Here is a 14,987-nt window from a genome sequence, read left to right on the forward strand (position 1 = left end):
AGATCACTCTGCAGCTGCACAACACTTTCACTGGTTCTGTCCATCCTCTTCCACAAAGGAGGAAGATGATCGCCCTCTAATTTCTATATTGACCTTCAGGAAAATATCTGGAACTGCTGTGGAACTACAAATGCGTAATTAACTCTCGTGTAAGCAATCCTTCTCCTCATCCACCTCAAACCAGTAAAATGGTCGCCCTCGATGCTCCATAAACCACCTCTTACAGCTACAGCTCTGCAGAAACGCTAGTGCCAAAGGGCAGTATGAATTGAGGCCTGCGTTTTACCAGGGAAGCAAGAACGACTGCCCTGCTACAGAAAAGCTCAGTAAAATTCTGTGTCAGGCTCCAAGGCTGTGGAGTGGGAAGCCATGGTCGTTACCCACTGCTCAGGGACTACTAATCGCAGGATTAGGCCGCTGCACCGACACAAGGGAACAGCGGGTTTCAAGAGATTTCCTGATAGGTTTAGCAAATTTTTTTCTACCTCGCGCACCTTTAGACAGACAGGAAACACTTAATATGTTCTTGAACAGCTTTTTCTCTGTGAAGCTAACATCTCCTACAAGGTGTAATCCTTCTCTCTCACCCACTCAGAGGGTGGTTTATCTTGTTATTGTTGGGGTTTTGCATTTTTTCTAAATCACTCAAAGTAAGCACCTTGCCCTGTACCTTTCCAGGTGAGATGTTTTGGTGGTGTAAGTATTGAGTGACAAGCCTAGACACAATGCACACGAGGAACTAAACTAAGCTGCTACCTGACCTGGAAAGATTAAAGCAATGTAAGTGTGAAATAAAAAGAAAAGATCTAACTGAAATAACTGTAAAACCCTCAACAGCATAGATACAGAAAGGGAAGAACACGCAGTTACTGGACCATGCTGAGATGACTTCGGACGAGCAGCCCTAATTCTCTGACTTTTATGTAGTCATAAATACCAAAAAAACCCTGCTGTGGTCCAAAGTGAGGTGAATGCAAGTAAGGTAGAACAGTCATAGGTGAAAGAGGCCACCAAACAGCTCAAATCAGCTACCAAGATTTGGATAGTCCACAATTTACAAAGCCAATAAAGCACCATATGAAAATACAACTGCTGTGAGGAGGTACAAGTCCTAGGGAGAGGCTACACTGTGGAAGCTTAGCTCAGGGTGAAACTGGGACATGTCATTATTAAAGTATATCCTTGAAAACTCTAGTTACTACAACGCTGCTTTGCATCTTAATTTTTGGGTTTGGAATAAAGCTCCTCTTCCCACTCAGAATAATGTCTGAGGAGTTGGATGGTGAAGAACCCACTTCTATCATCTTTCCAAGCCCTGAATTAAGCAATCTAATGCCCTGGATCAGTATTTTGACAGAGCCTTATGTTTTACCCTGTTGATGATAACAACATCAAATTTTGCACGTGCTTCAAATATCTGAATTACATTCAGAGAATTAAGATGCATCTAAGACTAATTTCTTAAAAGCTGACGTGCAACTATTTCCTCAGATAATTAGGCCAGACAGTAAATACCTGTCTCTTTTCAAACACAAACATATAAACCAAAACACAAACCAGTAAGTAACAGGTTAACAAAAATGTTCCAGCTTCTATTGTCAAAACAAATGTGCAAATTGAAAAGAAAAAAAAATAAAAGTTACAGCTCCTGCTCTAAAACAGACACTTAATTATATACAAGTTTGGATCATTTAGCACGTTTTATTGATTCTGATGACAGTTTATCTGTTAATTACACATAATGGAGTCCTATGGGAATTTTACATGTTTAATAATTCCGAGTCTTAGCGAATACATGCTCTAAGAAGCACGCAGTTAAGACATACGCTGCAGGGATGTGATACTGCACATCAAGGTGCACTGTGCTGAAAGCAGAGAAACACAAAAATATCTCTCTTAGGGAAAAAGAAGGCTACAGCATTTTAAAAATGATGACAGGGAAATTTTACCTCTAGCAAAATTTAATTCTAATTAATGTGAGACCATTCCCCAAATCCATACATTTTTGATAGTTTTCTAATAGAGCAATTCTATTAAATAATTCTATGTCAGTAAGAGAAAATCCCTGAATTTTGTGTCTTACAAACACATGTAATCAATACAGACAGGCTAACGCACACACACACAAATGTGACTGATGTCTTAAGCATAGTGTCCGACCACCAGGCTTAATTTGGAATGCAAACTCCAAACAAACTGTCATCTTTACTCCCCGATTCTACTGTCTCTCTAACTCCTTGGATATTCACTGTTGTGCTACTGAACACTCGATGTGCTACTCCAAATGATTTTTCCGTAAACCGTGCAGAGTTTGTGCAGAAACTACACATCTTCCTCCTCTTCCCAGAAACACAGTGCTGGGGAACCAAATAGGAGCATTTTAGCAGCAACAAAATGCTTGGTGAGTTGAAGACTGACTGTTCTTGAGAAATTTTTTATACCATACTGCATAAAGAGACAGCTCTTTCTTGAGAACCTGACTGTATTTAGTTCTTAACCCTGGTCTGATTCTTCCCAGAATCAGTATTTGTAGCTGTGACCATGTCTGAATTTGCAAGTAGTTGGATGGAGTCCAGACTAATACATTTTTTTACACACAGATGAAACTTCCCCGAGATCTCTAGCTCTGCAGTTTGGACAGCAATTTGGCCTGCAGCATTAGGAATATATATACTCTATGTGTTTCTTACACAGAAACTAAGTGAGGAGGGAAACAAGGAAGAGAGCACCCACAGAAAATGCAAGAAGAATCAAAATCTGCCCTCTGATACAGCTATTACGCTCCACGCTCTCAAACTCTTCCACTGCGTGGACAACATCTTAGAAAAAGGGATCTTATCCTCTCCTTGCAGGGGTGATTGTATACCATCCCTCCAGTAAACAGAGCAATTGCTTACACGGAAAAGTAATAGTAGTAAAGCATTTAATGTATTTGTTGCTGTCTTTGAAATCAATTTAGCAGCTGGGAAGAACGTGACCAGCCAGCTCTCCCTGGCCTAACGCAAGCACTCCGCTGCCAAACAGTGGTTCATGGAGCAGAGCTGAGGAAGCTGTGCCCTGGGAAACAGACTTTAGCACAGGAAAGGGGGTAAGAAAAAATAGCAGATAGGGGCACTTCCAAACAGTGATTAAGAATTCAAACTGTTCTTTTAAAATGGTGATTTGGCTTGAAAGATTTAAAAATTATTTAATCGAATTACTATGACAATTTAACTTCTCATTTACAGAAAAGATTCAAACTCATTTCAGCTTTAACCATTCTAGGCTCTGCTAATGTTTAAATGCAAACTCACTAAAACTGTGCTTTTTAATTAGACCATGGTTCAGCTTGCAGATTGCTCAGGAAAATATTAATCTCTACAAAGATCCTTCTTCAAGTTTTAGCCTTGCAGTCTGGAACTTCCACTTTATTCTCGATATTAAACGAATGTAGATCTTAATCCCTGAGGTGTAAGCCTTTGAAAATAAGGAAAATGGTTGAAAACGCTGAACTAGCCAAGGGGAAAAGAGGAGGAAAAATAAAAGAAAAGAGAAATCTTTTCAGTAACTACAGTTTGGCAGATGTGAATTCAGAGCAGGTTAACTTATTGCTGATAAACCCAATCCACACTTGTAAGAGGGCAATGTCAACAAGAACCACTATATTTTAAGGAAACGCAGAGTCTGTGTGACAATCCAGAAACAAAGAAATAATTCCATAGACAATATGAAATTGAATTATAAATTAGGTGCAAAGATTTTGAATGTTCTTCCTAGAACCAAGAAAAACCCTTTTCTTTTGTTTTTGTGTTATTTTTTTGAAGTGGCTTTGTAGACAGTCTGGATAATTTACAATTACATCCTACACAGGTAATATCCAGAGAAAACCTATACCCAGATGTAATACACTTAAACAGTGCCTATATAAAGAATGAAATTAAACAGGGTAATTTGAAAGTGTTGTCATTTGAAAGCGAGCAGAATTTGATCATAAATGCCCTGTAATAAAAGGATCCCAGGCTGGTGAAACTGAAGAGCTCAACAGTCAAACACAAGACTTCTTGATATAACGCACAGCTGAGAACATGGGATTTCAGTCTAGAAGGGGGGAAAAGTTGTTACTGATCAGTGCCGAAACGGGAGACCGTGAGATCAACAAATTGAGAACACGGACACATTGAGCTCTGCTTTCTCTGCTTTGAGAATCTTTTTTAGCTTTGTGAATGCTTTGTTTCACCATCACAGGATGGGAAAATAGAATTCTACCTCTTCTGATCAGCCAATTGATCGCATCATTGTGCAGAAATGGGAGAAAACTAGAGTTCTCGTCCAAGAAAAACACAAGGTCCAGACAGAAATTCAGATTACAATCTACCTTGTTTAAAATTCAAGCTTCATCTTAAATGCAGCAAACAAACATCCAGCCACCCAGAACCATTTATAACACACCAGAAAGGGTGACAACTAGCTAAAGACAGGAAAGCACCTGAACTGAAGGCAAGGAGACCTCTCAAAATATTGCTCTGAGGAAAGTTAAAGGCTGGTATGTTTGTATTTTGTACATAGCCACTAAAAAGTGATAGAAACCCAGGTCTCAAATTAAGTCCTTCTTCATGCCAGAAAAGTCAGGCAACACGAAGGAAGAAATTATTACAGTGAATCAAGCAGCAGGGAGTATGCAGCAGCGAACAGACACATTAAGATGCTGATAAAGCATATCAGAGAGGCAACTATCAACAGGTACTTGAATCACAGCAATTGCTGTGACGTTTGTGATTCCATATAGCTGAGCAGTTCAGTTCACAAACCCAAACCAGATGAATCAGTTTAGAAAGCTGTAGAACTGGATGGGATGAAGAGTTAGAACAGCAGGCAAAATGGTTTTTGCTTTACATAAGGACAACAAAATCCTAATCTGGATTATGTCTCAAATAAGAGGAATTTATTATCTAAGTTGTATGGCCAATCCGAAAACCCCACAAAAAACACCTTAGTGTTTATTGACGGGTGACCTGTTCTCAGAATTACAGAACCCCTTCCTCTCCTGCCTGAAATGTATGCCAGATTTACACAGGGAAACTTGCATTTTTGCAAAGTGCTCACCCACATTGTGATTCTGTATAATTTTTATGACAAACACAAGACGGTGACATTTCAAAAAGCACATTGCTTAAAATACAAGCAACCCACGGAAATTGTTTCTCACCCAGCAAGAATGCCCATCCTTTCGCAGTCTAGAATTGAAATTGCCCCAGATACTTGCTTTTGTTCTCCCTGTGTAGGGTCAACAAATATACTTAATTATGACCACCTTTTTGCCTGTCTTTCCCAAACAGAACTATCTGCTGGTGTCTGCATGGTTAGGCTAAGAGACAAGCACATAGACAAAGACAGTATTTTCCCTTTCCAAAGAGTATGGCAAAAATGGTCTGACATCTGGATTATTTTATTGGAAACAGACCTGCAATCAGAATATATGTTGGAAATGAACGGGGAATAAATTAAGAATTCCTCGTTCATAAGGATTATAGGCAGTGGAAACCAAAGAAGTAAACCAAAGGCTTGTATGATTGATTTTAGTGAACAAGGTCTTATTCTGAATTGCACTGGTTTGGCCTACTTTTAAGGAGAGACCTGAAAACTGAAGCCTCAAAACAGTTTTTAAAACACAGTAGGAAATGAAGATGTAGCAAGAAAAGAAATGACTTTGCAGAACACACCCATTTATTTCAGGGGCTAACAGGATAGCAGTGAACTAAAACCCCAGGTATAAGGTAAATTAAAGGACAGTAAACCATCTATTTTTTATTCCTGAATGGCTTACTTTCCACTAGGATAGGTAGTCAGAGTAATAAATAAAGGAATATTCCTGCAATGCAGAACAAACTGCATACTATGAACGGGTTTGAATACCTACTCAATAAGGCTACTAAAATTCTGGAAAAGGAGAATTTGAATGATAGAACTGGGGGATAAGATTCCAAAGAAAAGAAAATGTTGAATGAGTGCTTCAAAATCCTTTTTATCCACTAGGAGATATAAGTAATTGCCATAATTACCATTGAGAGCCGCTAGTTTAGTGCTGTGGAAAAGCAGGATGAATAACAGTGAAGACTAGCCATTGTACTGGTGACACAGCGGTTCATTCCATTTTTTTCCTACCCAGAAAATCCTCCTGTCAGCACAGAGCTGGCCCTTGGCAGACGCAGCACAGCGCTCCCCTTACACTCCTGCCCCAGCAGTAAGGAACCTGGGGCTCCGTCCTCCCGCCAGCCACCAGGCTGGCCTTGCTTCTTACCCTTCCTGAGTCTCAGGCTGCTAACATATAAATAATATATACCTATTTCATAACTAAAGGAATATCTCAAACATTCAATTATAAGACCAACTACCAGAAAAAAAAAATAAAATTAAACCATTAATTAAATCTGCTACCTTTTGCTTAATGCTATCATTAGAGTTATTTATTTTCTCTAAGAATTGTAGGTGCCATCTATTTGGTTACATGAAAACGGAATATGAGGAAGAAACTGTGTTCAAGCAATATGAAAACTCTGACCATAGTGGCAACTTCCTTTTCTAAAAATTTGTTTCTATGCTGTACCACACTATACAAAATTACATGAAAGAGTTAACAGACCTTGCTATTTGCATTTGGCAAAATAAACATTGGTAACAACACCAATAACACACAGGTGTGTATATATATTTCATATATGCCTAGTCACCATGGGTACATTTTAATCATGAATTCTAACACTAACAAGATAACTAAATAAATTAAAATGAAGAAATTCACATGATTAGAAACTAAATATGATATGTTGTGACCTAAGATAAGCCACAGTTTATACTGGGAATGAAGATGATGTCCTGTGGAGTGATTTATAGGGTTCTATCAATTAATTTTTATTATGATAACATTATTTAATGGTGATAGCCTAGTGCTCCGAGTACACTCTTTTGGTGGCTGGAATGCTAAATAAGTTGTAAGAAAGAAATAATTTTTTTACCAGGATAGATGATCACATAACTTTACTGGCTTTAACGTTGATCTGCACTTCATTATGCTAAAATGCACAAGATACTTCTTGATTCTCACTCCTCCAGTACTGAAAGGGTGCTGGGCTCTTCTTTAGAAGAGTTAATGAGAGAGACCAGAAACTCTGACGGTGAGCAGAGGTCCTTTTCTCCTTCTGGTGGTACAGGCTAGACAGCTAGCATCTAAGATTAAATTTTCAACAGTGCATAGGGTTATACTTTTAAGTGTCTGGCATCCACATTTGGGTCAGATTTTTCAAGACGCCAGCATCCTACTAGGCAGATACACATGCATCAGATTTTCAAATGTGCTAATGTATTTTGACACTCTAGTTGCATACGTTAGGTCTTAGATGAGAACTGAGCTTGTCTTCAAAATCTGGTCTCAGTTGTGACTCCTAAACTCTTCTGCAACATTTGGCCTGAAGGCACAATTTAGTCCTTACTGATTAGGCAATTTCAAAAAAACTGCTCACCTGCAACTCCCTGTTTAGTATTACCTAATCGATACATGAAAGCATTTTCTAATACAAAAGAGACAAGCAGGTCATCTTTTATGTGCTGGAGCATGCACGTGTGCGTGCGCGCACTTGTGTACACTTCAAACTTATTTTGTAAATATTTCACCTTTCCTTACACACAAGGAAATAATTGGTACATGCATGTTTTGGAAACCATTCAAAGTTGATTTTCTGCGTGGGTAAACAAAGTGCTCATTGGTGCCAGCTTGCTTCATTTGGGCGGTGTGAGGCGGAATGCAGGGCAGTTGCATCCTGCAGCTCCAAGGCACCTACTTGCTTCTGTGTAGAGAAGGTAAAGAAAGGAGGAAGGAATTCATGATACTGACAGGACAAGGACAACCCTGTGGCGAGAGAAACTTCTCTGGAGTTCAAGCGTAAAGGCTGTATTAATTACTATTGAATCAATGCAGATGTTTAAGACTAACCTGATAAATTCCATATTAAGCACTACAAGTTAAACGTAACGGTTGAAATCATGCCTGTAGAGACTTTAACCTACACAGGACTGAAATGTTTATACATTTGTGCTCTTATATATGTATTTAAGCTTTTCAGATGGTATATGCACTCTTTTTGAAATCAGTAACGATCTACGAGGTTGCTACTTCTTGCATTTTTGGAAATATACAGAAGCTGCGTGTCATTGGCCAACCCTGCAAAGGGAGCATTTGATAATGCTGTCGGAGAACCTCCCTGAAAAACGGCTCCTCCTCCCCACCTTTTAGAAACCGATTGGCAGGATTATCTCAGATTGAGGACTGCACAAATAGAAACTCCGCAGGCCTACAGAAAGGTTAGCAGTTGGGGTGTTTTAATGCTCACGCTACTGAGATTTGTTGGCCAAAGCAAAGCTTGTGGTATTTATTTAAACAAAATACAATCAATATGAAGACAATCTACAATTTCTTTTTCTGTTTCTATACACCAGCAGGGAAAGTACTATGACACTGTACCATAAATCACTAGCACAGGTACGGAGCTATAAAACCATCTTTGTCTGCTGTTTACAGTAGAGGCAACCTGGGAATCTTTCTAAACAGTGCCAATATGGCAAAAATGTCTTAAATGTTTAAGATTTCATATTATACTTCATCCATTCTCTCTACAGCTATAAAATGGCTAATACATTTTAAACCAGAGAAAGAAACAGTGGAAGTTTCAGAAGAAAGCAGATGTAGCTGCAAAATATATTAAAGAGTGGATTGCTAACTGATTGATTTTGTAATGACATTTGATTTCTCTTTTCGGATATAGCTGCATTTACGTTAATCAAGTTAATAGTTATGTGAAAATAATCTATTTCTGGTTTTGTCGATAAAAAAAGACAAAACCTTTAATTTTACTTTAATTTTAGCAGTATTTGTAAATTAAAACACTAGGGGTCTGATATTATTTGATGGGCTGTAATTCTGCAGGTGCTATTTTACACCTACAGGTTAGCCTAGCTACAGCTGATAGGAGTTCGGTATCTGCTGCATGTACAATCTGAAGCTGAAATGCTGAACGTCAGCAGTCAAAACATTCTGTTGAAAGGGAAGTCGAATGGTTGGGCTGCTTTTTAACTCCTCCTTGCAATAGCTTCATTTTAAAACAGCAATTTTATTTATTTTAAAATAGGGGAAGGAAACATTTTCATTTAAACGTGCCCTGAATTTTAGTGTGCTGAACTGTATTTATCTCTGACATTATCCTGGTTGTAATTCCCAGAGAAGTTAATGAAGCTACGGATGATTTTGATACACTATATGCACAATGTATGACTAAACTTTTTTTGGCAGCAGTATCTTTTATTATTACTTCAACACTGCATGTCTTTTTAGGAGAGAAAAAAAAAAAAGGTGAGTGGTATTTACCACCATATCCCTATATTCTAGCCCCTTACCCTTTTTATCAAGTAAACTACAGAAATAGTTCTAATTCAGCCTTCGAATTACAGAATCAAAATAAATAATAAAAAAAACCCCTCTTAATTTAGACTCCTAATTCCAGATAATTTTCTTGCTCTGTTCATTAAGCATGACCAATTTTGAGAAAAATCCTTCTTGTAGCTGCAAAGCATCCTCAAGTGCCTGTTTACAATGGTCAAAAATTAGAAATAAATCTTCAATTAAATATAGTTTTGAACTTTGAGACACATTTTAGCATTTTGTTTATTCTGGAAATAAGATAATATTCTAAAACTAAGGGCAGAGTTAGTGAGGTGGAGAATATTTTATAAAGAAACTAATAAGCATTTTGGCTTTGCATGTTTTTGAATTATATTTCCAATTAAAAATGCAGAGTGCTAAATCACATTACAAAGACAAATAGGAAAGTACAACTTCATTGTTGAAAACAATTTCCCTCCTATCAATCTGAGGATTCATGCATCAATATTGTAGATGAACTGTTAATTACAAAATCAATTAAAAAATTATTTCTAAAAACAGTCACGCGTCCTGGCTCTCAGGGGGGCAATTTGGGCAGAAGGTCTCATCTCACTAGGACCGCGCCAAATCACAAGTCGTCATCCACAAGTAAGCAAAAGCAATCTGGTTTTTCATTTTTCAGCGCGGCTGAGCCCAGCCTGAGATTGATCGTCACATATGGCCCCAGAAAACAAACTGTCAATACCTTGAATGCTGCAGAATTTGAACAAATAGCCGTCCGCCCATTCAAGCCACTCATTGCATCCCATTTAACAGATTTTATTGACAGTTTCCTTCTTGTAATTAAAGGGAAAACTACTGGCCAGCAACCAAGATAAAGTTCAAAGATAGGGTCAAAACAAAAGCAGATGGAGGGGCACGGTGTGACTGTCAATGGAACATAGCATCAGAGCATGTTATTGACACACAGGTATCTAATGATCGGCACGTCATTAAAGAGGGATCTATGGTGAACTTTATGCAAATGTTAAAAGGGACTTAAGACCACAATAAAGCATTAAAGAGACACAAAAGGAAAAACAACAAAGCACAAACGATTTTTACTTATCTGACAGTATTCACTGCTTCAGCACTTTTAAATTCAAATGCAGATAAAAAAATTCTTTCTGAGATTTTTAACTCTTACTGCACAGGTAATAATTTTTGCAGGAGCATTCTCATAAACGCAAAGGATCCGTAAGGTAAGGTGTGGTCCTTGTGAGATTAAATAAGCATTTCCTCCCTCCTCCCATATCCTGAATTCACCCTACCAAATAAATCAGTATTTGCCTTTAAAGAGAATATATATAGCATATTCTCAAGCACCCTTTCTGTTTGTTTTAATTGCAGTGATTAGACTTGCCTGGATTATGGAAAGGATTTAGGAGAACATCTATATTCATGCAAAAGGGTCTTTGCCTGTAAAATACTTTCCAAATCGTACACTGCAGTATTCTCCACTCCCTTAGGAACTTATTCCACGACTCTTAGAACCTGAAAGCTCTTCCTAATTTGAACTGCTTTGTTTGTTGTTTTTTAGGCTAAGGTCTGACTAGCAACCACTTATTCTAAAACCATGTTTAAAACAAGCATGCAGAAAGCATTATGGAGGAACAAAAAAAAAGTGACATATTAAAAATGTCGCAACCGTCATGCCACTCTACCAACCTGAATTAGCAAGTGCTATAGCTTTGAGGGTAACAAACTCTTCTTTCTCCAGCTTCATGCTCTTGTATTTCTTTACCAGCTGCAGTATGGCATTGTTAAGGTCAAGAAGGCCTGCCAATTTGGACTGGTCTTCATCCATAATATAATCTTCAGCATATACGAGCTCATCTTCAAAAGAAAGTGACCGGTATACAACACCGAGAATCAAAATCTCCATCCAAGCACTCTGCAGAAGGCTCATCTGGTCAGCTAGAGACAAAGTGGAGAATCCTGAATAGGAAAAAAAACATAGGAAAAATATTAAGCATGTTTGGATTTGTCAGAAATCTGCTCTTCTTTTTGATTTATTTATATATACATTGTGATAAAACACATACATACTCTATTGTTCTCCCTTCTGCTTTTGTACCTCTTCTCCCCATCATACTACAGGAAAGTAAATCAATATAAAATCAAATGTTTCCTAATCAATATACAAAGTTACAAACAATTTGGAATTTCCAGGCTCTTTCTGTAAGAATCTGATTAATTTGGGGAGTATTGCAGTGATAGTCTGCAATTTGTATGATGTCTTCTTTGTTCTGAAATACTTATGCTTAGTTCTAAAACCTGATGCTGTGAAACAGGGATCTGATGACTCTGTCATCATTACCATAAACCAAGAATGATAATTTAGGAGAGAAATAAAAACCCAAACTCTTTTAAAAGGTAAGATTTGATGTTTTCATAGAGTTAAGGTGTTTATCACAAAGAGGAAAATTCTCTTTGAACTTTAACCTCAGGGGAAAGAGAAGTAATATCTACCCTCCTCAGAAAAGATGCTAATTACTCCCACCTCTACTACACTTGCTGAAATAACAGAGTGGCATATTAAAGTGCCAACTGAATAGCAGTCACACCATCCTTTTTCTGAGGGTGACTAAAAATTTAATAAATTCCTCTTAATAAATTTAACTTTTGCTCTTTTATTCCCCCCCCCCCCCGCTGTCTTTCCTAATAGGATCACTAAGGGCAAACATCTTTACTGTCTTACCTTTTCAGACTCTTGTTCACAGTACCTGTTAATTTATTATATCAAACTGCTAATATCCCAATCACATTCAGAGCTACAAAACAATACAGGAGAGGAAGTGATTTTCCTGGCCTGTTGGTGAAATGCAGTAGTTTGCCAGTTGGCACCATCCACCACAAGTACTTAATAAAATCATCAAAGGGGATTAGTCAAGCTTTTCTTAAAGGGTCTTAAGACTTGTCTGAGGCTTTCATTTAGTTGTTTATGGAGCTGCTTACAGGTCCTTTGACAGGGTTCCTGCTGTAAGAACATTCTTTTTGGCGTTCAATTACACTTAAATGCGTTCTTCTATTTTGAAAGCCAAGAGTTACAGTCAAGCAGGAATATATCATAAACCAGCAAATCTGCAAGGCATCTACTCCAAACAAGATTTTCTCCATAAGCACTAAGCAGCAAAACTAATACAATAAAAAAGAAAACCCCACATCCAAACCACCAGGCATCCATAAAAAATGAAACATAAAACTGGCTGCATGCTCGCTCTCTCTCATTTTTCTCCCCCTCCTTATTTGTTTTCATTTTCTCTTAGTGTCTTTTGGGTCTTGTGATAGAACTGTAGCTCTCTGCCTTCAAAAAAAACCAACAAAAACTGAGCCAACAACAACAGGAAACCCTTGAAGAGGTGACAACAGAAAATAACACATCTACGATTAAAAAAAAAAAAAAAGAGGGAAATGGAGAAGAAATAATAATTTGAAAGGTTAAAGGGAGGAATCCATGATTTCAATTAGCTTCAACATTTCTGTTCCTTCCCGTCTTTCAAGAACCAGTTTTTCTGCAGTAGCAGATGGACAGAGAACGTAGCCTGCAGCACCGTCCTGTGACAGCCCCATTCTCCCTCCCAGACACTGCTGTTAGTAAATAGATTTACACATTCTCCAATCTCCACACATCTTTCTGCCGAATAATTAAAAGCAGGATGATTAGTTTATTGAGTGGAAGGAGGAACTTTTTTATTGAGGTCCATCCACGATTTTATCAGGGCCAGCACTTTTACGGTTGTCATGAGGGTGCAGGCATCCAATTTTTCTTATCTGCCTGATTAATACAAACGCTGTTTCAGGACGCATTAATTAACAGATACAAATCTACGTTCTCATGGAAGGATCAATACAGAGAAGAAAAGAGGCATCAATGTGAATTTAGTGCTGATGATGGAGAAGGCACTCTATTGACATTTACGTGCATAGAAACTTTAAAGTTGCAGTGGAGCCCTTTTGTCCCTGTGATTTACAAATTAACAATTTTTCAGGTATAACAATGTTTCACACACTTCTGAAGAGTTTAATTAAGCAAAAAGCAATAAAATCAGTTTTGATTAAAAAAAAGTTTAACCTGCAATTTCTCTCTATTCTTTTTTTTCTGAAAACTCCCAACTTCCTTCTTTTAGTTACTTACCTATTTTAGTACAGGTTTGTTGTATTGTTGTTGTTTTTTTAAAAAATAAATAGTGCTATGTTTCAATAACATTTATTGTGTGCCACAGTCAAAGGGAATTACATATGCCCTGTGAGGGGGAAAAATGGGATGTTGCCTATAATTTATTGTACTGCATTCTTGAAAAATCTGCCTTCTGGTGCAGTAAATATACTAATTGTTTTTATATGAAACATAAAAAATCAAAAGATTTTTTTTACATTATAGAAAAACTGGCAAATATAAACCACACTGTTATGCTCTCCAATAATAAATCAAATAAACGTGATTGTTTTCTTCCTGATTGAAGTAACTTTCCCTTGAAATCCTGCTCAGTGAAAGCATGTTTTAACTTTTAAAGGTATCCCTTGTGGGAATGCAAAACTGCATCAAGTTGTAATTAATCTGGTTTTGTTTTGATTTTTCACAAAATGTGAAAGCATCCAGCATGTCTTTTGTATCACACCAATGCCCTTTTGATAGCTGTTCAGCAAGTCACAGTTAACAGAGTGGATTACACAGGCATATGTATTTACATACAGAGATTTATTGTTAATTATTTGGAGGAGGTTATACTTATTTCCTGCCAAACTGTGCTCTGATTCTCCAAGCTTTTGTTATATGAATCCCCTAGATCAGCCACGTTCTATGACAATCGGACATGCTCTACTTTCAAATGTAAGTATTTAGAAAACCTCTCCAAATTAGATGTAAATACACTTCCAGCTCTCTGGATGGGTGGCAGCCTTCCCAGTCACAACTATAAGCTCTTTCCGAAGCTCCCCGAGGTGCTGCGTGACAGCATGGTTTTGAACTTTGTCGTGCATTGTGTGGCTCCTTAATCCTTGAGTCTTGCAGGTCATCATTTTAAATGTAGAAATGCATAATGGCTTTTTAAAACACAATGTTGTGTACCTTTTCTCCCCTTAGCGCATACCATATTGGTGACAACTTTGATCTCTCTCCATCTCCCTCCCCAAGTCAACGCCATTTAATGTATCTCAGGCATTTGCTAGCAGAATGACTCTGTACCTTGACCTGCAGTTAAATAGCATGTTTATCTGCGATACAGCACACTCCAAATAAACCAGATGACAGTTTGCAATAACGTCATTTGGAAGGATTGAAAGGCTTCTCGAGAGTCAGGTACCCCTGAGGTAAGAAGCTTGAAGGAAGCATGTTTTGTGCCAACCCTCCTGCCATCTTCTACTAGACACTCGTGTGCTTGACAATGATGCCATGGGCACTTGTCAAGTTTTTGTGTTTTTTTTTTTCTTTTTTGCCTAGCAAACTGATGCACTTTGCAGTCAACTTACAAAAAAGGCTAAGCATTTGAAAGTGTGAAGGGCAAAAAATATCTGACGGCTAGTCTTCAAAAATACA

The 14,987-nt window shown here is 37.8% G+C and overlaps 1 protein-coding gene across 8 annotated transcripts in view; it reads right to left on the reverse strand.

Annotated features, from left to right (window-relative positions):
• Positions 1-14,987, reverse strand: part of ESRRG (estrogen related receptor gamma) — a 385,126-nt gene that overhangs the window by 3,741 nt on the left and 366,398 nt on the right. For all 8 annotated transcript variants that reach the window (XM_074144572.1, XM_074144573.1, XM_074144569.1 and 5 more), the window contains one exon: positions 11,117-11,386. In XM_074144572.1, the coding sequence (XP_074000673.1) occupies positions 11,117-11,386 (270 nt within the window). The remainder of the gene's footprint in view (positions 1-11,116; positions 11,387-14,987) is intronic.

The sequence above is a fragment of the Numenius arquata genome, chromosome 2, assembly GCF_964106895.1.
Source record: "Numenius arquata chromosome 2, bNumArq3.hap1.1, whole genome shotgun sequence".
NCBI lineage: Eukaryota > Metazoa > Chordata > Aves > Charadriiformes > Scolopacidae > Numenius > Numenius arquata.